A 27,027-nucleotide genomic window follows, 5' to 3' on the forward strand; every position below is an offset into this window, starting at 1 on the left:
TTTCCCACTGTGCTTAGAAAAAGGTCAAATAAAGATGGAATCAGAACTCTAATTTACGTATTTCCTAAGAAGGGAAATGACTTCCAGAAAACTGAAAAAAAAAATTCCTCTTTTATGTTGCTGGAAATGTTAACTCAGAATATAAGTGCATTTGATTTTGCAGAGGACTTACTTAACACCTACTTCATAGTTCACAAAAGTTTATAACTCAAGTTCCAGGGAATCCAATGTCCTCTTCTGGCTTCCAGAGGCACGGAAGTACATGGGGCATATATATACACGTGGTGTAGACCACATAAAATATAGTTGAGAGAGAGAGAAAATCCCTTGTGCTGGTTGATTTTGTTAACTTGACATGAAGTTAGACAAATCTGGGAAGAGGGAATCTTTTTTTTTTCCCCTCCGACACAGGGTTTCTCTGTGTAGCCTTGGCTGTCTTGGACTCACTTTGTAGACCAAGCTGGCCTTGAACTCATAGAAATCTGCCTGCCTCTGCCTCCCAAGTACTGGGATTAAAGGCGTGTACCACCACGCCTGGCTTGAATTTAGTTTTTGTCTTTCATCAATTTTCAATCTTTTAGAAAAAGGAACCATCTCTGGAGAGTGAGACCTTTTCATTAGAAGAAGAAAAAGAGTCATCCAAAGGCAGTGTGAGGAAGGTAAGACAGAGCCCCGCCCACTGTTTATACTGATCTATTTCCACAGAAGATTGCACCTTCTCACAGATAATACTGTACCTTATTGATTTCCTTGGTAGCTAAGGTGTTTCTTTTTTTATTTACTTCTTTCTTTTTTAAAGATGCCTTTTTGATATTTTGTTTGTTTATTTTTTTTGAGACAAGGTTTCTCTGTGTAGCCTTGGCTGTCCTGGAACTCACTCTGTAGTCCAGGTTGGCCTCAAACTCACAGAGATCCACCTGCCTCTGCCTCCTGAGTGCTGAGATTAAAGGCGTGCGGCACCAGTGCCTAGCAAAGTTTGTCTATTTTTATGTGTATGTGTTTTGCCTGTATTCATTTCTGTGTACTAGATGCCTGCAATGCCTGGCGCCCAGAAAGCGTGTCAGATCCCCTGGACCTGGACCTATGGATGGTTGTGAGCTAGCTTGTGGGTGCTGGGAACTGAATCTGGGTCCTCTGAGAGAACAGCAAGTGCTTTTAACCACTGAGCCAGCTCTCTTGTCCAAGTTTTGTTTTTGTTTTTTTTTTTTGTACATAGTAAGAACAGAAATATCGGACTGGAGAGATGGCTCAGAGGTTAAGAGCACTGGCTGTTATTCCAAAGATCCTGAGTTCAATTCCCAGCAACCACATGGTGGCTCACAACCATCTTTAATGAGATCTGGTGCCCTGTTCTGGCCTGCAAGTGTACATGCAGGCAGAGCACTGTATACATAATTAATAAATAAATCTTTTGCTTTGTTTTGGTTTTTTGAGACAGGGTTTCTCTGAGTAACAGCTCTAGCTGCCCTGGAACTCGCCATGTAGACGAGGCTGGCCTTGAACTCACAGAGATCTGCCTGCCTTTGCCTCCCAAGTGCTGAGATTAAAGGCGTAAGCCAGCACTGCCCAGCCTTAAAAAAAAGAAAACAAAAAACCCCCAGAAATATCATTAGGGTAAATTTGTTTTCTGAGACTTGTTATAGATACATTCCTTATTCTTGTATGGAATGTCTTAGTGTCTATTCTTTCTTCTCTTCCTGTTTTCTTGGAGAGAACAAATCTTCAGGGATAAATATATTCTGGAAAACACCATTAATGTAGTTTCATCTTTTGTTCTCTTGGTTTGTTTTTTTTTTTTTAAGGAAAGAAAGGCGGCAAAGTTAAGTAAGGAAGCATTAAAAAGACTGCATAGCGAGACTCAGCGTCTAGTCCGAGGTACTTCAAACCACTGTGGACAGCTTGGAGGGGAGTCATGATGAGCATTTTTGGTTTGTGGTTTTTGCCAGCTCATCTTGGATGTTAGGAATTGATTTGCCGACACTTGTAATGTGAATTCACACTGTAATATGAAATTTAGAGCTAAACTTGATAAATGTCCATTGTTCTCAAGCTCTTGGACCATTAATATGAACAGAAAATTTGCAGAACAGTGGCAGAATGAAAGGGGGATCTGCTTTTAAGATATTTTAAATTACATGCCTGTGTTTGTATGTGTGTGGGAATGGTATATGCCTGTGAGTGTAATTGCCTACAGAGGCCAGAAGAAGTCAGATCCCTGGGAACTTGAGTTATAGGCAGTTGTGAGCTGCTGACCTCACATGGGTTCTGGGACTTGAACTCAGATCCTCTGTGAGAATGAAAGTACTGTAGCCCCTAGAGGGGGAACCGTTAAGTGTTGTCCATGCACTGACTGCATCAGGATCTCTTTAGGAAGTTTTGAAATGTATGAAATTATTTGACATATAAAAAAGATTCTGATCAATAGGTTTGAAATGGGAGCCAAGAATATATATTTGTTAAAAGCATTCTCGTTTATTTTTGCCTTGCATATGGGCCAAGGCCCTTAAGGTGTCTGAAGCTGGGAGAACTGAAAAGTTTGATTATATAGCAAGTTCCAGGCCAGCGTGTGAAACACAGCATGGCCTTGTTTCATAACAAAACAAGCACAAAAGCCAGTGTGAGCTTTGAGGAGCTTGCTTGTGTTTGGCTCTTGCCCTCCGTAAAAGCAGGGTTGTTTTCTGTTTCTTGTGAGAGATTGGTTTTACACTATTCGGTTAACTTGAGTATGAAGTGACGTTTCAGAATATACACCTGAGTATTTCCTTGTTTTGTTCCATCTTTTTAGAATCTGCACTTAATCTTCCATATCATATGCCTGAGAGTAAAACTATTCACGATTTCTTCAAACGTAAACCCCGGCCCACTTGCCAGGGAAATGCCATGGCCCTGCTGAAGTAAGAACTTGCTTTCCTTGTGATTATAGACTTAGGGTATATTCAGTTTTGTAGCATCTGGAATAAAGTTCAGGCTCCTTAGTCCCTTAAAAACTGATTTAAATGACTCTCTCTGTGTGGAGGGACGAGAGTGTTTCAATTCCGGCTCATTTCTCCTCTTCTAGGTCATGTAAGTATCAGTCAGGCCCCTACAAGGAAACCATAAGCACAGCAGATGGAGCTGAAATGCAGGCTGATGACCCCAGCAAAGGCTCTGAGCAGGCAGCAGGTGCAGAAAGTGCAACGGAATCTAGTGTTCTCCCCGAGGGCTCAGAAGAAGCCGGGATCGCTGTTGGATCAGATGAGGCTTGTGAGAAGGATCCGGTAAGACTCGGAGAACTGGAAATTGAGGAGACCAAGAGGCACAGTGATGACAGACCTTCTCCTGAGGACAGATCACTGTCACAGCGGGAACCCTCTATCTCCAAGATCGAGGCCAGTGAGGGGTGTCAGGCTGGAGAACTGGCTGGAGAACTCACAGTGTCTGACCCTCGTGCCCTAGAAGGAGAAAAACTGAAAACAACAGGAGAAACAGATGCAAGAGAGAGAGAGCCTGAGCAGAAAAGTAAACCCTCAGCAGTTGCACCACCTGAAAAGGTGAGAAGATTCACCGTGGACCGACTTAGACAGCTGGGAGTGGACGTTTCCGTTCAGCCGAGGCTGGGTGCTGATGAAGAGTCCTTTGTGATACTTGATGACCCTGAACCCAACAGAGGTAATCAACCCTTGACAGTGGGAGGGGTCTCTGTGGTGGGTCGGACCAGCAGCTCTTGCTGCAGTGGAAGCTGGGGGGTGGGAGAGGCCAGCGCTTGCACATGGTCTTAGTTTAGCTGCACTAGAGGTGAGCAGAGTCCCGTTCAGATGAGTTTGGGAGAATACCAGGGTTACCTTGTAAGTCTTTTTTTTCTCCCCTCAAATGGAAACCTGGTGATAATTAACATACCAAAGAGACCTGCTGCTGCTGGGTTATGGTATTTAGGACTTTCTTTCTGCCTATCCAACTTGAACACCTAAATTTTCCTATGACCCTGTGTCAAAGTTTATTTAACCAATCATAAGAACATTCTATTTTTCACAGGCAGAGAGAGACAGCTTGGTCCACTTGAATTGTCTGCAAAATTGAATTTCTTCCCCCACCTTCAAACTCAACAGATAAAACTATCCGCTGCATTTACTAAATGCTCTTACTCCTTTCTGGGCTGACAGAGCAAGGTCACCTGTAACTCTATAGGAATCCTGTTTTATAAGCAAGGCACTCTCATACACCAGGTGAATCATACATCTATCCTTCCTTTATGGTGCTTTCACTGTAGGTCCTGAAAAGATAGCTCACTGGGTAAGAGCACTTGTTGCTCTAGCAGAGGACAGGGAGAGTTTGGGTCCCAGCACCCATGCCTCATGTTTCTCTGGCTAGTCTCAAACTCACTGTGTAGCCGTGGGTGTCCTTGACCTCCTGAGTGCTGGGATTGCAGGCATGCACTGTTGCGCTCGCTTCATGGGTGCTGGGGATTGAACCTAGGACTTAATGCGTGCTACATGAGCGCTCTGCCAATTAAGTCACATCCCTGTCCCTAGCACATATTACAAATTGTTTCACTGAGTGTAGGGTATTTAGTTATTGTTGAAACAGGATGTGTGGGTAGCTCAGGCTAGCCTGGAACATCCAGCCTACCTGCCTTATGTTTGGGATTTAGTATGTACCAGCTCGGGCCTGGGCTCTCTCCAACCCATATTAGAGAGAAAGAAAAGACACAGTTTGCTCAGGAACTATACTGAGGTGTATGGAAATGATGGCATTCAAACGAATAGGATAAAAAGCATTCAAATGCTGGTAACTGAAGTTGTTTACCTCAAGACTCTTTCTTTAATCTACAACTTACTGTTGGTAGGTGCTATGTCAGCCATTGTATGGTGTGTAAAATATGCTTGATGACTTTATTGGATACTTGGACGTTGTAGAGGTGAGAGAAGGATATTCTGGGCGTACATTTATCTTTAAACCTTTTTTTGAGTCAGGGTCTCACTATATAACCTTGGCTATCTTAGAACTCATAGTGTAGGTCAGTCTGGCCTCAGACTTGCAGCACTCCGCCTCTGACTCCCAATACTGGAATTACAGGTGTGCACTACAAGCATGCCCGAGAAGGACATTTTTAGAAAGGACAGAAAAGGCTCTGCACAGCACGTATCAGGAGAAAATGAGAGTTTGACTGGAGTTAGAGGCACAGCCGGGAGTTATGTAACACGAGCTGCATCAGCAAAGGACAAGAAGGAGCCACTGCTCACAGCGTGAGGAAACGTCCACCGACACTAGGAATTACCTAAGCAGTGCTGGGCTAAGATACAGAGGAAAACTTTTTTTTTTTTTTTTTTTTTTTTTGAGACAGGGTTTCTCTGGAGCCCTAGCTGTCCTGGACTCGCTTTGTGGACCAGGCTGGCCTCAAACTCACAGTGATCCACCTCTCTCTGCCTCCTGAGTGCTGGGATTAAAGGCTTGTACCACCCCAGAAGGAAAACTTTTTGAGGACCTACTGTCTTAAATCTATTGGTAGATTCTTTATTATCGTCCTTGATTCTTACAACCCTGGAGATTATTTTGCAGAAGGAAGAAACTGAGAATCAGGAGTTGGGTGATTTTTTTTTCAGTATGATACTTAGCTTATACAGAACCTAACATATTACCTGGCGCAGGATGGACACTTTCTTTTAACTCAGCATGTTTTCCAGCTGGGCGTGGTGGCACAATCCCAGCGCTCAGGAGGCAGAGGTAGGCACATCTCTGTGAGTCCAATGCTAGCTTAGTCTACATAGAGGGTTCCAGGCCAACCAGGGCTACATAGTAAGACCCTAACTCAAAAAAAGTTTTTTTTTTTCCCTTTAAATATGATTGACATGAAAGCTCAGTTTCCAAACCAGTCTTTTTCATGATATTCTATATATGAAGTTGGAGTCAATATTCACACTGTAAACTTGGCTTTAGTATTTGGCTGGGTACTATGTGTACAAGTAAAACAGTTCCTATTCTCAGCCGGGCGTGGTGGCGCACACCTTTAATCCCAGCACTCGGGAGACAGAGGCAGGCAGATCTCTGTGGGTTCGAGGCCAGCCTGGTCTACAGAGTGAGTCCAGGACAGCCAAGGTTACACAGAGAAACCTGTCTCAAAAAAACAAAACAAAACAAAACAAAACAAAAAACCAATCCCTATTCTCAAGGAAATGAAAGTATAATAGAGATAGGCAAACAGACCATTAATGTACTGGGTGGTAAGTAAAACGGTCAGTATGGGCCACTGGAGAAGATGCATGGGAACCCTGAGCAGTGGCTCTTACTTGGATTGGAGATTCAGGGAAGTCTCTGAAAGGAAACAAAACCGAACCAGAGTCTTGAAAACAGAGGCGGAAATACCAGAGCAGGGAGGCGAAAGACAGCTTATCTGGTAGAGCCAGCTGCAAAAGACACAGACAACAGAAGTCATGGGGCGTGCTGGCTGGCGGGGGTAAGGCTGAGGGGGTATTGCTGATGGACTAGATCCAGTCCTGCTTTGGGCGCCTGTTAGAGTTTGGTTTCGTTTTTTTGTTTGTTTGTTGTCCAAGACAGGGTTTCTCTGTGTGGCCTTGACTGTTCTGGACTCGATTTGTAGACCAGGCTGGCCTTGAACTCACAGAGGTGCTTTTCTAAATTTTGTCTTGTTTTGTTTTGTTTTAAGCAGGGGAAATGACTCAATCACTTAGGAAGTTCAAGCTGATGACTAGTGTAGTTGATGGCTTTGAAAGGGTTTAAGATTAAAATTAGAGAGCTGGGCATGACACCATATGCCTGTGAGCCTAGCACTTAGAAGGCTGAAGCAGGGGGATTATTGAAAGGTGAAGGCTACCCTGGGCTACATAGCAAGTACTAGGCCAGCCAAGGCTATGTAGCCAAGACCTTGTTTCAAAAACCAAAGAAACAGAAAAGGGGTTGAAGAGATGGCTCAGTGGTTAAGAGCATGCGCCGCTCTTACAGAGGATCCAGGTTCAGTTCTAGCACTCACGTCTGGCAGCTCATGACTACCTGTAACTCCAACACTAGGGGATCTGGTGCCTTTGGGCCGCTGGAAATACCTGCAGTCACGTGCGCGCGCGCACACACACACACACACACACACACACACACACACACACACAGGTATACATAATTAAAACTTGTAAATAAATTTCAAAAAGTACAAACAAGAATGAAAACAATGATAATATCTCAATTTCTCTATTTCATAGAATAAATGTCCATGAGAAAAATCGAATGTAGATTTAAATTTCACCATGTAGGAAATACACTATTCCTATTCTTTATGAAGGCACGAGAAGCTAGTGGAAACAAGAACAGCGGGCTGAAGGTGCGGGTACACACTGGAACTGGGGTAGAGGCTGGAGAAGAGATGAGAGATAACTAGGAAAAGGCTGAGAGAAGTAGAGCGAGGGATACTTGAGTCAGGTAAAAATAAAGTGTCTGCTCCACCTGACTCCAGGCTGGAGCGCTTTGATAATCTCTCTAGTTGTGAATGAAGGTACTTCCTCACTGTTATAGGGCCTCAGTGAAATCTTCCTACTCAACTGCTTTATTTTATTAGCATCAATAATGATCTTTCTATTTCTGTTCTCTTCCTGCTGGGACCACCTGTTGCTTCCAACTCTACCAAGCCGCTATAAATAGGAGGCAAACTTAGGGTTTCTGTCGCTGTTCTTTTGTCTGTAAGTAGAAATACCATCTTTTAGAGTTGGGCTTTTACTGCTAATAATAGTTAGAGGCACAATAAAAAGTTTTTGTCTTCTGCTCTAGGAAAAGTAAAGAACTCGTGTGGACAATAGCCAATAGCCATGCTGCTACTAAATGTGCTTTGAGTGCATGTGTTTAAAAATTAGCCACTGCCAGCGGGGCGGTGGTGGCGCACGCCTTTAATCCCAGCACTCGGGAGGCAGAGGCAGGCGGATTGCTGTGAGTTCGAGGCCAGCCTGGTCTACAAAGTGAGTCCAGGTCAGCCAAGGCTACACAGAGAAACCCTGTCTCAAAAAAAACAAAAAACAAAAAAAAAACTTAGCCATTGCCAGGTGTGATGATGGTGGAGGCAGGAGGATCAGCAGTTCAAGATAAGCCCAGGCAACATGAAATTCTGTCTCTAAAATCAAACAAACAAAATAAAAATAAGAGCCACCAAAAATAAGCTCTTTATTTTTATAATATAAAAGCTAATCTTGCCTCTTTAAAAAAGTTATTATTTATTTGTTTCGTTCTATGTATGTGCCTGAATGTATGAATGTACACTGTGTGTGCAGGAGCCCTTGGAGGTCAGTAGGTATTGGATCTCCTCAGACTGAGTTACAGGCAGTTGTGAGCTGCAGTGTTGGTGCTGGGAATCCAGGCCCTCTGCAAAAGCAACCTGTGTTTTTTTTTTCTTTTGGTGTTTGGTTTTTTGAAACAGGGTTTCTCTGTGTAGCCTAGGCTGTCCTAGACTTGCTTTGTAGATCAGGCTGGCCTTGAACTCACAGAGAATCTCCTGCCTCTGACTCCCCAAGTGCTGGAACTACAGGTGTGTGCCACAGTGCCCAACTGCAACCAGTGCTGTTAGCTGCTGAGCCATCTCTCTAGCTCCAAATTGATCTTGTTTTTTCACACAGCATCTCACTTTCTCATTGGCTGGCTTGGAACTTTCTGTGTAGACCAAGATGGCCTTGAATGCTACCTGTCTCTTTAATCTCAAGTGCTGGGATTAAAGGTATGCACCACCACACCTGGCTCCAAATTATGCTTTTTATTTATTTATTTTCTTTTTTTGAGACACATTTTCTCTGTTTAACAGCCCTGGCTGTCTTGAACTCCTTTTGTAGACCAGGCTGGCCTTGAATTCACATCAATCTGCCTGCCTCTGCCTCCCAAGTACTGGGATTAAAGGCACATGCCACAATACCTGGCCCAAATTCTGCTTTTTTTTTTTTTTTGTTTTTTTTTCGAGACTGGGTTTCCTTGTGTAGCCTTGGCTGTCCTGGACTTGCTTTGTAAACCAGGCTGGCCTCGAACTCAGTGATCCGCCGGCCTCTGTCTCCCGAGTACTGGGATTAAAGGCATGCGCCACCACGCCCGGCTCCAAATTCTGCTTTTTAATAGCTAAATTTTTGTTTGTTTGTTTGTTTGTTTACTACTGATTTCATACTAAAAAATAATTGAGGGCTCAAAGAGTAAAGGCATTTGCCACCAAGCCTATTGGCCTGAGTTTGGTCCCTGGGACCCACATGATGAAAAGAAAGGACCAACAAAAAATTGTTCTCCACCCTCCACACAGGAGCTGTGACATGCATTTCTACACACATACACTAACTACATGTAGCAAAAATTTGCTTTAAAGATTCTGGTTTTTAAACCAGACAACAGTTATGGGTTATGGTGTGAATTTTGTGCAGATCTTAGTAGCAAAGGGGATTTGGTTTTTCTCAGATGATGTTAAGCTGGAACGCTTACCATTCTTAAGTGGAATCTTCACGGAAAGAGCATGAACATGACAAACTGACACGCTCATTCACGTTTGGGTTTAGAACTGGAAGCCTTGAAGCAGCGTTTCTGGAGGCACGCAAATCCCGCAGCCAATCCCAGGGCTCCTCAGACAGTGAACGTGAACATCATCGTGAAGGACTTGGGCACTGACGGGAAGGAGGAACTAAAGGCAGATGTGGTGCCTGTGACTCTGGCAGCTGAGAAGCTGGAAGGAGCAAGCCACACAAAGCCAGGTATTTATCTTTACTGTTGCAGGTACTGCAGGAAGTTATGGAACCTTTTCCTTGTAGACTGGACAGCACCACCTTCAGGAGGACTCAAAGGTGGCATGGAGAGAGATGGGGGTGTGCATGACGACCTTAATTTTCAAGGTAGCACTTACCAAATTATATAAAGTAGTAAATACTCACTGTAGAAAAATACATAGCTAGCCATGTGCCGTGATGTACGCCTGTAATCCCAGCACTCAAGGAGGCAGAGGCAGGCGGATCTCTGTGAGTTTTCGAAGCCAGCCTGGTCTACAAAGAGAGTCCAGGATAGCCAGGGCTACACAAAGAAACCCAGTCTCAAAAAACAAAAGAGAAAGAAAGAAAGAAAAAGAAAGAAAAGCCAGGCATGGTGCACTTAAGTGCACATTGCAGCATTTTGGAGCCTGAGGCAGGAGAATTATCTTTTTAACCAAGTTTACTTTTTAATTGTTTGTCTTTATATAAATAAGTGTATCACTATTTTCCTCTTAGTTTCTGAGCCTGGGACTTTTCCAGTGCTGAGACTCAGGCCCAGGGCCCCTTGCATGCTAGCCAAATATTTCCCTATTGAGCTATATCCCTGTCCCTTTGAACTAGAGACTTCTGACGCTTCGCTCCCTGCCCACTGTCCTTTAAACAGCTATTTGTAATCAACTGGGTACAGACATTCTCTTACACTATCCCAGGTTGAAATAAGTAAAAGCCTGGAGCACTAAGGTCCTGGATTTTCCTTTTGGGTGTCTAGTTTACAAATAGAGTTGCTTAAATTGCATGCTTATTTATTGCACTGAGTAGTCAGTCATATCTAAAGCATGCCAACTTTTTTTTTTTTTTTTTTTTTTTTTTTTGTTCAGGTGAAAAACTGCAGATGCTAAAAGCTAAATTGCAGGAGGCAATGAAGCTCCGAAGGCTTGAGGAGCGGCAAAAGCGCCAGGCATTATTTAAATTAGATAACGAAGATGGATTTGAAGAGGAGGAGGAAGAGGAAGAAATGACAGATGAGTCTGAAGAAGACGGAGAAGAGGAGGTAGAAGAGGAGGAGGATCAAGACATTCAGGTTTGGGGCATTTATATAATTTTGTTACTTGGCCATGATGAATAAGAGAAAGATAAGATTTACGTATTTTTTATGTGTTTGGGTATTTTACCTGCAGTGCCTGGAGGGTGCTGGGTCCTTTGGAACTGCGGTCACAGGTGGCTGTTAGCTGGGTGCTCCAGCCCCACACCCCCAATTTTTAAAAAATGTGTATGCCTGTTTTTGCCTATATGTATGTGTGTGTACCATGTCTGGCCTGGAGGATGGATGAAATTAGCTATGTATATGCTCAAAGCCCAGCACATCCAGTTCTGATGGCAATATTGAGTGCCTGAAGTTCACAGCTGTGTGTGTCTTGTTTCTACCTGTTACTGTGTTTTAGTATAGTGCTATATTGAAAATAACTATAAATAAGAACTTTTTTGTTTGTTATTGAGATGGAAAAGCAATTGTTCTTGTTTGGTTTGGTTTGGTTTTTTGAGACAGGGTTTCTCTTATAGCCCTGGCTTTCCTGGACTCACTCTGTAGACCAGGCTGGCCTGGAACTCACAGAGATCCGCCTGCCTCTGCCCTGATAAGTGCTGGGATTAAAGGTGTGCACCACCACACCCAGCATGCAATTGTTTTTGTTTAGGCTGAGGTCTGGAATAAGTTCTCCAGCAAGAGGTCTTCCTAAATTAATCTCATTTTTAGTTAGGGAGGATATTTATAGAAGAGCTGCTGGCTCTATTCAATAGTAGTTTTGCAGCCTAGGGAAGGTGGTGATTGGTTAAGTGCCTATAAGTTATAAAAAGCTTTCTTTTTGGTGGCAGTCTTTTGTTTTGTTTTTTGTTTTTTCGAGACAGGGTCTCTCTGTGTAGCCTTGGCTGTCCTGGACTCACTTTGTAGACCAGGCTGGCCTAGAACTCACAGCAATCCACCTGTCTATGCCTCCCAAGTGCTGAGAATAAATCTTTTTTTTTTTTTTTAAAGTGTCAGGGAAATGACATTGCTGATGGTGCTCAGACTCAGTTTGTTTCAAGTTCACTTTTTCGTATTGAGATGTAACCTATAACCAAGAATCCATATTTCAGGCTAAGAATGGATTTGCTTTTACATTTTTTGACTTGTATTATTATTTTTACATAATTGGCATAGACTACAGAATTTCTACTTGTTAGTGAAGATACCGAAACCAAAGATGAAAAAGAAACAGATAAAGAAAATACGGATGGCAGTAGTGAACTTGGCAAGTCTGTTGACCTCTCTGTTCCCAAGCCCCTCTCCTCAGATTCCACCTTACTTCTGTTTAAGGACAGCTCCTCCAAGATGGCGTAAGTTATTCTAAAGAAATAGAAAATTCTTTTGGATTTCTTAAGACTTGTATTTTTTTAAAGGTGTGTCTGTCTGTGTGGGTGTGTGCATGAGTGCAGGTGCCTGAGGAGGCCAGAGGAGGGCGTGGATCCTGGGGAGCTGGAATTTCATGTGGTTGTGAACCTGATGTGGCTGCTGGGGACCTGTCTTGGAACCTCTGGAAGAACAGTGCACGCTTTTAACCATGGGGCCATTCCTCAGCCCACTCTGAATTTCTCACAAGAGAGTAGGAAGTAAGAACAGATACTCAAGCAGTTTGCTTTTTTACTTTGTAGTTACTTTCCTACTGAAGGAAAATCAGAAACAGATGACTTGGGCAAGCAGTCTGGCAAACTGGGTAAGTAGCGCTCCTTGTGCAGAGCTTTTCTTTAGCTCTGACACGGAAGAGCCATGGAAGTTCCTTCCTCTCCTTCCACTGTAGTGACAGCACATTCCTACATGTGTAGTAACAGGGATTTATAAATTGCGCTATTTGGGCTGGGGAGATGGCTCAGCTGTTAAAGGCTAGGTGCACATCCAAAATTATAAATTGAAATATTTTTCATGGCCCATTTTGGGCTACTTTTTGTTTGTTTGTTTTGGTTTTTTGAGAAAGGATTTCTCTGTGTAGCCTTGGTTGTCCTGGACTCACACTGTAGACCAGGCTGGCCTCAAACTCAGCAATCCACCTGCCTCTGCCTCCCGAGAGCTGAGATTAAAGGCATGTGCCACCACCCCTGGCTGCTACTTTTTTTTTTCTTTTTAACATTGACTTATTTTTTCTTTATGAGTACATATGTTTTGCCTGCATGAATGTGTGTGACTGATGCTCACAAAGGTCAGAGAGGGCGCTGGATCCCATGGAACTGGAGTTACGGGTGGGTGTGAGCTGTTCTGTGGGTGCTGAGAACTGAACCTGGCTTGTCTGGAAGAGCAACAAAGGCTCTTAACTGCAGAGCCATTTTCCAGCCCCTGGGCTACATTTTTATAGTAAACCATGGACATACAGTAGGTCCTGAGTGGGTGGATGTTGATTTGTTGATTGAGTGAAATATGAAATATTTCCATACGTAGATCAAAGGTATGTAATTTGTTGGGTTCATAAAGATGAAGGCCTTAGGCAGGGAAAGAGAAGGAAGAGAACTTCCAGGTATCACTTAGCCCAGAGTAATGAGCTTGATTATGCAATACTGTTGTAGTAAATCAAAGTAATTTACCTTTGACAGAATGATATGGAGCCTAGAGTTTAAGCACTTTGCCGGTGAATTTTACCTGTTTGATCTCAGCTCTTTTTCTAAACAAATCCACCTCTCTTCTGTAATCAAGCCTTTAAAGGGTGTTTCTCTCCTGCCCCTCAGATGAAGATGACTCGAGTTCACTGCTAACAAAGGAGAGCAGCCACAACAGCAGCTTTGAGCTGATTGGCTCCACAATTCCCTCCTATCAGCCTTGCAACAGACAGACAGGCCGAGGGGCCAGTTCCCTCCCTACAGCAGGAGGGTTCAGATCCCCTTCCCCTGGCCTGTTTCGAGCCAGTTTGATCAGCTCGGCTTCTAAGGTAAGGTGCTGATAGTTTTCCTAATAATCTCCTCTTTTCACTTCCCACATTGCTAAATAGAGTGCGTCCCAGCCAACCACCTCCCACCACCTTGGTGCTCAGCTTTAAAAATCCACCTCCTTTGTGTATTAGCAAGCACTCTTCTTGCTTAGATGTTTTTTTCTCCTTAGGCTCCTTTGACTATGCATTGTCCTGCTCAACTGCGATTGCCTGAGAGCAGATGACATATTGCAAATAGCAACTTCTGTTGTTGTCATGACACTGAATGGCATTTGTAAAATGTTTTGCTATTGTTTTTGTTTTGGTGCCAGAGTTCAGGAAAACTGTCTGAGCCTTCACTTCCCATAGAGGATTCCCAGGATCTGTACACCGCCTCCCCAGAACCTAAGACACTTTTCCTAGGAGCAGGAGACTTCCAGTTCTGTTTAGAAGATGACACTCAGAGCCAACTGTTGGATGCAGATGGGTAGGTAGTTTTGTGTTTCTGTGGGTGGGATAAGGCTGGGTGCTGCTTAATTTTGTTTAAAAATAAAATGAGCTTCTGTCACTCCATCTGGCTTTCTCTTCTGAGAAAGAGGTGTACCGACCATTAGAGTTACATTCTACGAGTTTGAACGAAATTTCCAGAAGAAAAAATGTAAAACCTCTTGCTGATATCCCTATTCTCTGACCTTATTTCACTCAGATCTTGTATTGTAAGGGCTTTCTCTGCTCATCCTCTTGTGTTCTGATTTTGGGGTAGTATTGGAATGTAACACCCATCCCTGATACATTATTAGAAGCCACTTTATACCTTACTTTTGACCAAACTTGCCCTTCCTCCCTCCTTACGTTAGCATGAGGCTAACTTAAATCTTGTTTTCTGTGTTGAGGCTCAGTGTGTTAGTTACTTGTCACTGTGACAAAATACTGACAGAGCCATTTAGGGAAGGATGGCTTATTTTGGCTGATAGCTCAGTGGACACCATACATCATGGCAGGCCAGTCACGGTGACAGGAGCAGAAGGCACTGGGCAGATTGCCTCCACAGTCAGGAAGCAGAAAGCAATGAATGTGCATGTTCAGCTCCTCTTCAGTCGGTCCAGGGCCCCAGCCCAGGGGATAGTGCCGCCCACAGACAGGGTGGGGCCTCCTACCTCAGGCAGCCTATTCTCTATAATGCCTGGAGGACACACCCAGAGGTTTGTTTCCGTGGTGATTCTAAAGCCCATCAAGTTGGAATGATTCCTGTCACATTCAGATCCTTCTTGCCACACACAGTACACATGAGAAGATCATAGGACAACTTGTTGGAGTTGGTTCCCTCCAACATGTGGAGCCCTGGGGATTGTACTCAGATCGGCAGGCTTGGCAGCAAGTACTTTTACCAACCTAGCCATCTTGCTGGCCACATTCAGCTTCTAACCCAGTTTTTACCTGCACTTTTGTCTCTTCTCTGGGTAATTTCTGACACTTCACTGTGCTTGTAGATTTTTAAACATTAGAAATCACCGGAATCGATATCAAACTTTGAAGCCCCAGTTGCCACTGGCCAGTATGGATGAGAATGCCATGGATGCCAATATGGATGAGCTGCTGGATTTGTGTACGGGACAGTTTACATCTCAGCCTGAAGAGAAATGTCAACCTAGAAAGAATGACAAAAAAGAAAACATGGAGGAACTTCTGAATCTTTGCTCGGGCAAATTTCCTTCTCAAGGTAAATATGCAGCGAGAATGTCCTGCCTGCCACAGCCAGTCTTCAGTCAGCTTACATCAGCGTCCCTGAGAAGAAGCCTTTGCCCCTCTGAGTGCACAGAAAACAGGGGCATGATGGAACTCACTCAGCTCCTCACCTTTACCACTCTAGGGTCCTTAGAATAACAGCGTCATCTTAGGGACACTTGAGCTTCAGCCTCATAATGTATAATTTAATCTGTATACAGAAGTTAGAACGGCACCTGGTATATAGTAAATGTCCCACACTTGCTGGAACAGCACATAGGCTATGAGGTAACCGGGTATTTATTTTGTTCATTACTGTCTTCCTCGGGCTTGGCACGCACTAAGTGTGAATAAGGATTTGTTGAAAGAATGGAAGGTGAAGTTTTCAACATCTTACCTAAGAACTGAATGGAGCTGGCCAGTATTTAGATGGCCAGGAAGAGTAAAAGTGTCCTTTCCTTCCTCACTGAGTTTCCCTTGTTGAGGTAGATGCCTCCCCTGTGGCTACGTTGGAGCTGAGTAAAGAGGAGAGAGAGAGCAGCACAGATGATCCGATGGAAGAGGCACTTGCTCTTTGCTCAGGCTCTTTCCCAACAGACAGGTGAGTCTCAAAGATTGGTGAGAACTTGGAAAATAAAACCCTAGGATCTGCCAGGCATAGTAGCCCATGCCTTTAATCTCAGCACTCTTTGAGTTCAAGCCTAGCCTGGTCTTCAGAGTGAATTCCAGGACATTCAGGGCTGCACAGAGAAACCCTGTCTTGAAAAACAAAACAACAACAACAAATCAAGCAGACAAGCCTAGGATCCTGTTCTCTGGGTTTAGCAATAAACTTAAGAAATTCGGGAAACACAATCTGAGACGCTTTGTCACATCCAATCCATTGTTTATATAAATTGGTGAAGATAAGGGAAACCTCTGCTTACTCTTGGTGAACTGCTAGGAAACAGTACTATGGTTTCTGAAAATTGATAATAGAATTGCCATCTGATCCAGCAACTCCACTTAGGTTCAAAAGAAATCTAAATAGTAAGCATGGTAGCATGTACCTGTAATCTCAGCACTGGGGAGGCTATGACAAGAGGATTGTGAATTCCAGGCCAGGCTAGTCTGCACATTGAAATCCTATCTCAAAAGAGAGACACACACAGACTTGAAAGTGGAAACTGGGCAGGAGTAGTGGTGTGTACTCATAACCCTAGACTTAGGTGGTAAAGAGAGTGAGATCAGGAGTCCAAGGTCATCTTCAGCTATATAGTGAGCTCCAGACCATGTGAGTGACATAGAAAAGACTTGCCTCAAAACAAACAAACAAACCCCCAGAAAGCCTGGTGTGGTTATGCTTGAATCCAATATTCAGGAAACAGGCAGGAGAATTAGAAGTTAAAGGCCAGGTAAATGGCTAAGTGGCTTTGAGTACTTGCCACCAAACGTGAAGACCTGAGTTTAATCGCTGGTGTCTAACATGGTAGAAGTAGAGAGCTGACTCCCACAAGTTGTCCTCTGACTCTACCATGGAGGGGTGCTGCTTACTGGCTTACTCAACCTACTTTCTTATAGAACCCAGGACCACCAGCCCAGGAATGGCCCCACCCATAGTGGGCTGGGCACTCCCCTAGGGCATTAAGAAAATGCCCTATCGGGCTGGCCGTGGTGGCGCACACCTTTAATCTCAGCACTTGGGAGGCAGAGGCAAGTGGATCTTTGTGAGTTCAAGGCCAGCCTAGTTTACAAAGTCCAGGACAGGACAGCCAGGGCTGTTACACAGAGAAGCCCTGTCTCAAAAAACTAAAAAAAGAAAGAGACAGATCCTCCAGTTTTCACAGTCGTATAGTAAATGCTTTAGCCATCAAACTCAAACATTTTTTTAAGACAAAATATCTCATTTCCTATTTCTTAAAAAAATTATTGGTGCTGGGGGGCTGGAGAGATGGCTCAGTGGTTAAGAACACTGGCTGTTCTTCCAAAGGACCCGGGTTCAATTCCCAGCACCTACATGGCAGCTTATAACTGTCTGTAACTCCAGCTAAAATTAAAAAAATAAAAATAAAAAATAAAAAACTTTAAAAAAAATGACTGGTGCTGCTAAATGTCTTAAATTCTTAGTTTGGCTGGCTCTTGTGGTTTGCTTTCAGTAACTTAGTGATTTGTCTTTTAGGGAGGAAGAGGGTGAAGAGGAGGAATTTGGCGACTTTCAGCTTGTTTCAAAGGAAAATGGATTTGCGAGTGAGGAGGTGAGTGTGGAGAGAATACAACCAAGCTACATGTACTCCTTCCGTGCTCTTGCCCCGGGTCCTCGCCCTCGAGTCAGCACTTGAGGATTCTTAGTTTAGTGTCTGCCAGAAGCAGTGTCCTGTGATGATGCACAGGGACAGAACTTCATAAACCCTCTTGTCCCCCTCTGTTCTTAGCTCATGGTACTGCAGTTCAAGCCCAGGCCCATGTGCTTGTAATCCCAGCACCTTTGCTGTGGCACAGCGGTGCTCCCTGCTATGGCACAGCGGTGCTCCCTCCCGTGCTCCCTGCTGTCACCGCGTCTAACCCTGAGTGTGTTGCTCTGGTGTCGCAGGATGAACACAGTGACTCTAGTGATGAAGAGCTAGCCCTGGACCCAGAGGATGACGAGGAGGAGCTCCTGAAGCAGTCTGAGAAGATGAAAAGACAAATGTAGGTATTCTGTCCGTTCCTTCAGCTTCTGACTGCTCTCAAAAATTGTGGCATAGCTTGCTACCTTTTTACATAAACATGTTGGTTTGCTTTCTGCTTTTTATGGTTAATATAAATTAAACAAGTCTTTCGTGGCCTTGAGGCAAAGTAAATGACTCAGCGGGTAAGATTGCTTCCTGTGCAACCCTGACCTCATTCTCTAGACCCTGTGGTGAAAGCAGGAAACCAGATGTTGTCCTCTGACCTCCACACCTGTGCCGTGGCACATACATGCACACAAATAAATAAGTTTTTTGTTTATTTGGTTGGTTGGTTAATTTTTCGAGACAAGGTTTCTCTGTGTAGCCTTGGCTGTCCTAGACTCACTTTGTATGTAGATCAGGCTGGCCTCAAACTCACAGCGATCCACCTACCTCTGCCTCCCAAGTGCTGAGGTTAAAGGCCTGTGCCACCATGCCTGGCTTAAGTTTTTAAAAAACTTTTCTACGGTCACTTCTTGAGTCTCAGAGACAGTTGTGTTATGCCTTTAAGCCATGTCTATACTAGACATCCCCTGCTTCCTCCCAGACCTAGTGATGTTCTCAGTGGTGATGCTTCCGCCCTTCTTGTGGTCTAAAATAATCTCTTTATACCCAGGTGTGCTCTGCTGTGTGCTGGATGGGTCCTACTGTCATGTAAGCCAGGATCACAGGAATCAAACCACCTCCTATAACCGAGGGTCTTGTAGATTGCTGGCGTTGCCTGGAACTGTGCTCTGACGAATTTCTGTCATTCCAAGTTGTCTTGATTCTCATCTTGGTCAATGACCCACTTTATTTTATTATATTTTTAATATAATGCCCAAAAGAATATATGAGCTGGGGATACAGCTCATTTGGTAGAGTGCTTGCCTCGTATAAATGAGGCCCTGAGCTTGATCTCCAATACCACACACCCCCCAAAATATAGGTAGGTAGGTAGGTGAGTGGGTGGGTGAATGGAGGGATGGACAGACAGACCTACAGATGGACAGACAAACAGGTTGGAAGTTTAGGTCAATAGCAGAACACTGCCTGGTATGCACCAGGCCCTGGGTTTATCCCCAGTACCAGAGCGTGGAGGGAAAAGGAAGGGGATTGTTCATGTTGGTTGGCCAGAATGTATGTGAAAGTGTTGGTAGTAATGTCTTCATAACTTTGTATGCAAATATTCTTATACAATTGAGATTTAAATAATTTCCCTATGTGTTCAATTTTGCATCTTGGCTTTCCCTCCTTGTAGCATTATCCATAGTATTATTTTAAGGAAGTTTCACAAACATAACTTTAATAAATATTCAGTAACACATAGCATGTGACTTTTGGATTCATATCCAGGATATCATATTGATCTCTATTAGGTTTATATTTTTGTTTTTGGCCTATCATTCTATGCCCTTAAGATCCAGCTGGGGTTCTAATTTGTCACTTGTCACACCTTTTTTGTACAGCTTTAGGTTATCTATAGATCTCCCCACCCGCCCCGTCCCCAGCAGTAGCTGTTAAACTTTATTTAACTACAGAGCTCTTCAAATCCAAGTCTTTAAAGAATGGCAGCCAAGCCGGGCATAGAGGCAGGTGGATCGCTGTGAGTTTGAGGCCAGCCGGGTCTACAAAGCTAGTCCAGGACAGCTAAGGCTACACAGAGACACTCTTGTCTCGAAAAACAAAACAAAACGAAAAAAGACTGGCAGTCAAAGCTGAGCTGCTCCTCGACATTATTGCAACTGGGAACCTAGTGAAGTGTAGAGGGGGTGCTGACCTAGCGTGTGCAAAGCTGTGGGCTCGGTCCCCAGCACACCACACCACAAAAGAAGATAGAAAAGACAGGCTGCAGTGTTTCAATCAACAGGAACCCTGGTCTTACAGTATCATACAGAACAAACTAGTTTGAACCTGTAACAGATACATCCAAATATGTAGGAAATATTGAGAATTTTCTGGGACTGGGAAATGGCTCTGGGTGAAATTGATTGTTGCACAAGCCTAATGACTTGAATTCAGTCCCCAGAACTCACATATTGGAAAGAAGGAAGGAAGCCAGCTAGCTGGGTATGGTGGTGTGCGTCTATAATCCCAGCACCACTAAGAGACAGGAGAAAGGGGGCACTGGAGAGATGGCACAGTGGTTAAGAGCACTAGCTACTCCTCCAGAGGACCCAGGTTCAATTCTTAGCACCCACATGGTGGCTCACAGCCATCTGTCACTCTAGTTCCATGTGATCTGACATCCCCCTTTGTCTTCTGTAGGTACTACAAACATGTAGGACACAAACTACACTCAGGCAAAAATCAAGTAATTTTAAATTGGGGTTTGTTGTTGGTTTGTTTGTTTGTTTTTGAAAGAGTCAGGTTGACCTGGGAGACTGTGGGCCAGCGAGCCTGGAGTCTACAATGAAGCAGCTGGAACAGAAACCCTGACACAACAAGGTGGACGGCTAGAACTGTGTCCTACAAAGTGTGCCCAGACCTCTGCGTGCAGGCTCCCACACCCAAAATACATTTTAGAAGATTTCTGGCTGTAGGGATTGGCCAACCTAGGTTGAGTCCCACTCCTACTTATGGGAACTTGAGTGAATTGTTTGTTCTCTCTGAGCTTCCTTACATGATTTCTTTCTTTTCTTTTTTGAGACAGGGTTTCTCTGTGTGTAGCTTTGAATGATTCTCTGGAAGGAACATCTCTAGTTCCTTCCAGAACTAGTGTCGTTTTCGTTGTTATAGCTTCCAGTGTCCTCATGTCTTAGATACTGTCTTTTCTTAATTATAAAATGACAGAGGCAGTAGTTCCCCTGTCTAAGAAAGAGGGTGCTGGTGACATCTATAAAGAACAGCTACTGGCACGTGGTATGGGCTAAGTGACCAGCGTTTAAACATCAAAAAAGTATTGGAGATAGTCTCGACAGGTGTTGTTACACATCAAGCCTATTATTACTGGTTCTACATTCTGCTTTTCTTTCATTACTATTTCTCCGTGTGCATACTGCGTCTGCTCACATCCATTCCTCTGTCCCTTCTCATTGTCCCTCCATCCTGACAGCTGTCACCCCACCCCCTTTACCACACCACGCCCATCCTACTTTCAGCTCTGTTTTTGCTCTGTGACTTAGTAGGTTTAATGAGGGCCACTCCTGTGGGGCTGTCCCCTGGAGCAGAGATAACCACAGTGGCTTTCTGCTTTCCTTCCTGTATCCATATTCTGTGTATGTATCCATTGCCTGGTTTCTGATCTTTCAAATTGCTTTCTAGGAGGCTGAAGAAGTACTTGGAAGATGAGGCAGAGGTGTCAGGAAGTGATGTGGGAAGTGAAGATGAGTATGACGGGGAAGAGATTGACGAATACGAAGAGGACGTCATTGATGAAGTGCTTCCATCTGATGACGAGCTGGAGAGTCAGATCAAGAAAATACACATGTTAGTACCCTAACAAGCCCGTCTAAGCAACAGGGCACCTCAAGCCAGCCATGTCACCGGGCAGAGCGGTCCTGGTGTTGAGCGCCTTGCTTCCTCTGTTTTAGGAAAACCATGTTGGATGACGATAAGCGACGGCTGCGGTTATACCAAGAGAGGTACCTTGCTGATGGGGATCTGCACAGTGACGGGCCTGGACGAACGAGAAAATTCCGTTGGAAACATATAGGTACCTTGGCCCTTTAGAAAGAAATGGTTCCAGTGTATATATCCGTCCACTCTAAGGTGGTAAATGGCAATCAGAACTAAACCAGGAGGCCTGAGATACAGCCGGGTTGGTAGAGTGCTCACCGAGAACACGGACACTCTGAGCTCCATCCCCAGTACCACATTAGAAAACAACCAGGCATGACGGTGCATGCCTATAATCCCAAGACTCGGGGCGTAGCGGGGGTGGGGGCGCAGGGGTGGGGGGGACAATCAGGAGTCAAGGTCATCCTTAGCGCCATAGTTCAGTGCCAACCTGGCTGCTTGCAACCCTTTCTGGGAAAGAAAAACCACAAACAGAAAACCACCTATACACCAGGCTGAGTGGTAGACTAGCTGTGTCCATTGACTTCCTTTTGTGGCTGGGAAAGGTTTATGTCAACATTCAGCCGATAAAGGCTTGATTTGTGACTGTCTGACCACTCCCTCTGTGAGGACTACAAAATGCTAAGTGCCTCACCTTTCTCCTTTAGACGACACCTCCCAGATGGATCTGTTCCACAGAGATTCTGATGACGATCAGGTTGAAGAACAGCTTGATGAGACTGAAGCCAAGTGGAGGAAGGAGCGGATTGAACGAGAGCAGTGGCTTCGGGAACAGGTAGAAAGTGACCAAGAAAATTGCCTATTTTGGGGGCTGGAGAGATGGCTTAGAGGTTAAGAGCACTGCCTGCTCTTCCAGAGGTACAGAGTTCAATTCCCAGCAACCACATGGTGGCTCATAGCCATCTATACTGTGATCTGATGCCCTCTTCTGGCCTGCAGGTGTACATGTAAGCAGATCACTGTATACATAACAATAAATAAATCAGAAAAAGGCCAGGTGGTGGTGGTGCACGCCTTTAATTCCAGCACTCGGGCGGCAGAGGCAGGTGGATTCCTGTGAGTTTGAGGCCAGCCTGGTCTACAGTGCAAGTCTAAGACAGCCAAGGCTACACAGAAAAACCCTGTCTTGAAAAACAAACAAAAACAACAACAACAACAACAAAAAACAGAAAAAAGAAAATTGCCTATTTTGACAAAGTTTAGAGGAGCAAAGAAACAAACACTTCAGCTGCCATGTAAACTTAGCAATAATATATTTAACCCTTTTAATCTTGAGGTTTGCCCCCCCCCCCCCCCACTGAAAAGTTTATCACAGGTAACTCTCTGGCTAATTGTCCAGTTAAAAAAAAACATATATTTTCAGTTTGGGAGTTGTGCTGTATGCCTTTAATCCTAGCACTTGGATGGCAGAGGCAACTCTGTGAGTTGCAGGCCAGCCCAGACTATGTAATGAGACTTTGTCTCAAAAATATAAAATAAAAATTATTTTTTTTGCCAGGTATAGTGATGCACATCTACCTGGTCTACAAAGTGAGTCCAGGACAGCCAGGGCTTTTACACAGAGAAACCATGTCTCAAAAAACCAAAACAAATAAAATAATAATAATAATAATTTTTAAATGATGTGCATATGGTGTGGGTGCATGTGAGTGCAGTGCCTGTGGAGGCCAGAAGAGGGCATCAGATCCCCTGGAATTAGAGTTACAGGCATGGTAACCTACCTCTTGGGTTCTAGGTATCAAACTTGGGTTCTCTAGAAGAGCAACACATGTTTCCAACCACTTAGCCATATCTCCAGGCTTTTATCTTTTTAATCTAAGGCGAAGGTTGTAAAAAGGAAAACAAGCTTGGGTGGTGATGGTGGTGCACGCCTTTAATCCCAGCACTTGGGAGACAGAGAAACCCTGTCTCAAAAAAAAAAAATAAATTTTAATTTAAAAAATAATAATTTGGCTTTACAACTCAGCCTGTATTATCTTTTTTTTTTAATATTACTGGCTTTTTTGTTGTTCGTTTGTTTTTTCAAGACAGGGTTTCTCTGTGTAGCCTTGGCTGTCCTGGACTCATATAGACTAGACTGGCCTTGAACTCACAAGATCCACCTGCCTCTGCCTCCCAAGTGCTGGGATTAAAGGCATGTGCCACCACAGCCCAGCGTTTGCTTTGTTTTTTGAGATAAGATCTCACTATGTACCTCTGACTGTCCTGGAATTCATTCTCTACACCAGGCTGGTCTCAAAGTAGGAGATCTGCCTCCTGAGTCCTGGGATTAAAGGTGTATGCCACTGTGCCTGACCCAGCCTTTAATTTTCAATGATTTTATGTTTGTGGATGTTTTGCCTACATGTATGTATGTAGCAACTGGAGCTACTGCAGACATTTTTGAGCTGCCATGTGGGTGCTGGGAGTTGAACCCAGATCCTTTGGAAGAGTAGCCAATGCTCTTAACTACTGGGTGTCTTTCCAGCTTCCCTTACACTGACTATTTAGGAAAGCTATAGGTAATCTAAGGTCATATGAGTTTGTTTTGGAGACAGAGGCTGGTCTGTCATTATTCCAAACTGGCCTTGAAGTCATGGTAATCCTCCTGCCTCAGCTTTCCAAGTGCTGGGACTATAGGCATGTGCCACCACACCTGGCTAATACTGTATGATTTTCATGTTCAGGCTCAACAGGGGAAAATTGCTGCTGAAGAAGAAGATGTTGGGGAAGACAGTCAGTTTATGATGCTAGCCAAGAAAGCTGCAGCCAAAGCGCTGCAGAGGAATGGTGAGCTCTTGCTTCTTTTGGGTCTAGCTGCTTAGATTGCCAGTGCTGGAGCCTTGGAGGGGACTCTGACCTTCAGGGACTGTGGCAGCCAATGTAAGCATTCTATAATACTGTCTTAAAGGGACCGTCAAGATGAGGAGAGGCAGAGGTTGGCTCTTTTTTTAAGTTCATTTATTATTTTATGTATACAGTGCTCTACCTGCATGTACACCTGTGGGCCAGGAGAGGGCTTCAGATCACATTATAGATGGTTGTGAGCCACCATATAGTTGCACTATTGAACTTAGGCCCTCTGGAAGAGCAGATAATGCTCTTAACCACTGAGCCATCTCTCCAGCCTCCCAGAGGTTGGCTCTTAAGCCATCGCTCAATTGGAAGTTGTACTTAGGTTTATGTAGTTTGTTTTGCTTCAAGTTTTAAGGCTTGGCTGGTGAATTGTGGCTTCTCTTTGAGTTGCCCAGGATTTATATACTCACTTGTTAGACCTGGGATTTGAACACAGGTGTGTCAAGCTCCAGAAATGGGCTCTCATGTACTGCTACACAGTCTCCAACTGCTGCTTCTTTCTTAGTGCTTGTTAATGATTGATTGCGAAGCTCAATATATTGTCTCCTTAGTGACACTAAGGAGTTTTAAAGTCATCAGTATAAAATCAACAGGAGTTCTTGTGTCAGCTTTTAAGTCCTCTTTGCTTATTTGTATATAGAGGGGATTCTAGCTGGCCTTGCCCAGAACACTTCTTTCATTGTTTTCTTTCCAGCCAGCCGCGCTGTGGCTGTTCAGGAGTCAAAGTCTGTGCCCAGTAACCCATTTGGAGCCGTCAGACCAGGAGCTGCTCACCAGGTTAGTTGGGACCCTCTTAAGCTGACATGGTCTGTAGATCAGGCTGTCATTCAGGCACGGAGGTGGCCACGCAAAGTGGGAAGGTCTTGCTTAAGGTAGAAATGCGTTCCCTGAGTGCCAGGCTGACAGGGATGGCTTCCTTCTCTGACATTTGCAGTTTGATGTCACGTAACTCTTCTTTCCTCAGCTGAAGACAGGCTCCTTGCTAAACCAGCCCAAAGCTGTGCTTCAGAAACTCGCTGCCCTGTCTGACCTCAACCCCAGCGCTCCCCGAAACTCAAGAAACTTTGTCTTTCATACACTTTCTCCCACCAAGGCAGAGGCAACAAAGGAATCATCCAAGCCTCGGGTAGGGGATTTGATAAAGCATATCAGTTTATATGCCTAGAGTTGACTTGTGGGTTTTTGTTTTTTAAAGATTTGTTTGTATTTTGCATGCCTTTATGATTATGCACTCGTGTGTGTGTGTGTGTGTGTGTGTGTGTGTGTGTGTGTGTGTTTTACCTGGGGAGGCCAAAAGAGGGTGCTGGATCCCCTGCAACTGCAATTACAGACAGCTGTGAGTTGCCCTGAGGAGCAAGTACCTTAACCACTGAGCTATCCCTCCAACGCCAGATTTATTTGTTTTAATTTTAAAAACGGTGTGAGGGGGTGAGTTTGTTGGGTAAGAGTACCTACTATGCACGCATGAAGACTTGAGTCTGAATCCTAGCATCATGTAAAATGCCAGGTATGGCTGTACGGCTGTGCAATTTTATAACCCCAACACAACCAGAGAAAGGTGGATCCTGGAAGCTCAATAGCAGGCCATCTTATTTTCTGCTCTTAAAGAAGCAAGCCAGAGAATAATAGAGGAAGAAACCAACAACCTCCATGTGCCTCCACGTGCATGCACACGGCGTGCACACGCACACCTGCACACATACATCACACAAGTGAAATAAACTTTCTGACCTAACAGCTTGTTAAAATGTTAGAATTTTTCACTTCTCAAGAATTTATAGGGGAGTTGCTGCTCCAATGGGCAATCAGCTTTTAAATTTGCCTGCAAAGTTTTCTTTCTTTCTTTCTTTCTTTCTTTTTTGTCTGTTAGTCATATATGATTTAACTGAGTTGCTAAAGAACTCACCAAAGGTGAACATTTGTGTGAGTCTTGCCTGGCCCTGACGCCTTCTGTATTCTCTGTAGCTGAGAAGAAAGGAATCATCACTGATGGTGTCACTGTCTCCTAAGCGACTAAAGGTGGATAACAGCAGTCCAGGACCAAAGCGGAGCATCTTCAGATACTTGGAAAGCTAACACCATCCAGGATGCCAGCGTCTGTCAAAACTACTCAAAGTAGGTCTGCACTGAAGCGGGGAACTGATGTTTCTGCTGATGACCGCTCCCTTACTCATAATCAATCTCTCATAGCAGAGATCTTCCTGCGTTTTTTCCAGTTCTTCCTACCACACAGCTCTCTGCGGCGTTTTTCTTTCCTGGTGTTATTTTCCAGTTTGGCCACCAGTCTTATCATTGCAGACTTTCTACCATCGACTTACAGAATAATTGAAGTCTCACTTCTCCTGTTAAGTATTTGACATTTTTTCCTAGCAGTTTCCTGGGTTGACACCACTTTGAAGTGGAGGTGTTTGGAGGAGGAAGAAAGTGTGGCATTATAGAAAATTACAGAAAGCACTGAAAGCCAGTACCAGGATGACTCCTCCACACCCACGCGACCCCTCACGCGGTAACCAGGCCTCAGTGCGAGTGGTTAGCTGGAGGGACTAAGAAGCACTCACCCGGATGTTGCACCAGTCCCGTTCCTTCTGTGTCCTGTGAGCTTCTAGCCTTGATCTCTGACTAACCTTTAATGCCTTTGAAGTAAAGACTCAAGCTGGTACGTAGTTCATAAAG

The 27,027-nt window shown here is 44.3% G+C and overlaps 1 protein-coding gene across 1 annotated transcript in view; it reads left to right on the forward strand.

Moving 5' to 3' along the window:
- Window positions 1-26,430, forward strand: part of Clspn (claspin) — a 31,739-nt gene extending 5,309 nt beyond the window's left edge. Inside the window, exons 5-25 of the mRNA XM_051172069.1 lie at window positions 582-659; window positions 1,803-1,875; window positions 2,786-2,894; window positions 3,059-3,648; window positions 9,498-9,689; window positions 10,559-10,761; window positions 11,878-12,053; window positions 12,369-12,430; window positions 13,431-13,630; window positions 13,942-14,096; window positions 15,100-15,329; window positions 15,824-15,935; window positions 17,493-17,568; window positions 17,904-18,001; window positions 21,265-21,429; window positions 21,534-21,655; window positions 22,167-22,294; window positions 24,186-24,288; window positions 25,049-25,131; window positions 25,319-25,480; window positions 26,320-26,430. Coding sequence (XP_051028026.1) covers window positions 582-659; window positions 1,803-1,875; window positions 2,786-2,894; window positions 3,059-3,648; window positions 9,498-9,689; window positions 10,559-10,761; window positions 11,878-12,053; window positions 12,369-12,430; window positions 13,431-13,630; window positions 13,942-14,096; window positions 15,100-15,329; window positions 15,824-15,935; window positions 17,493-17,568; window positions 17,904-18,001; window positions 21,265-21,429; window positions 21,534-21,655; window positions 22,167-22,294; window positions 24,186-24,288; window positions 25,049-25,131; window positions 25,319-25,480; window positions 26,320-26,430 — 3,228 coding nt within the window. The remainder of the gene's footprint in view (window positions 1-581; window positions 660-1,802; window positions 1,876-2,785; window positions 2,895-3,058; window positions 3,649-9,497; window positions 9,690-10,558; window positions 10,762-11,877; window positions 12,054-12,368; window positions 12,431-13,430; window positions 13,631-13,941; window positions 14,097-15,099; window positions 15,330-15,823; window positions 15,936-17,492; window positions 17,569-17,903; window positions 18,002-21,264; window positions 21,430-21,533; window positions 21,656-22,166; window positions 22,295-24,185; window positions 24,289-25,048; window positions 25,132-25,318; window positions 25,481-26,319) is intronic.
- Window positions 26,431-27,027: the final 597 nt, after the last annotated feature.

Source organism: Acomys russatus, chromosome 29, assembly GCF_903995435.1.
Source record: "Acomys russatus chromosome 29, mAcoRus1.1, whole genome shotgun sequence".
Taxonomy (NCBI): domain Eukaryota; kingdom Metazoa; phylum Chordata; class Mammalia; order Rodentia; family Muridae; genus Acomys; species Acomys russatus.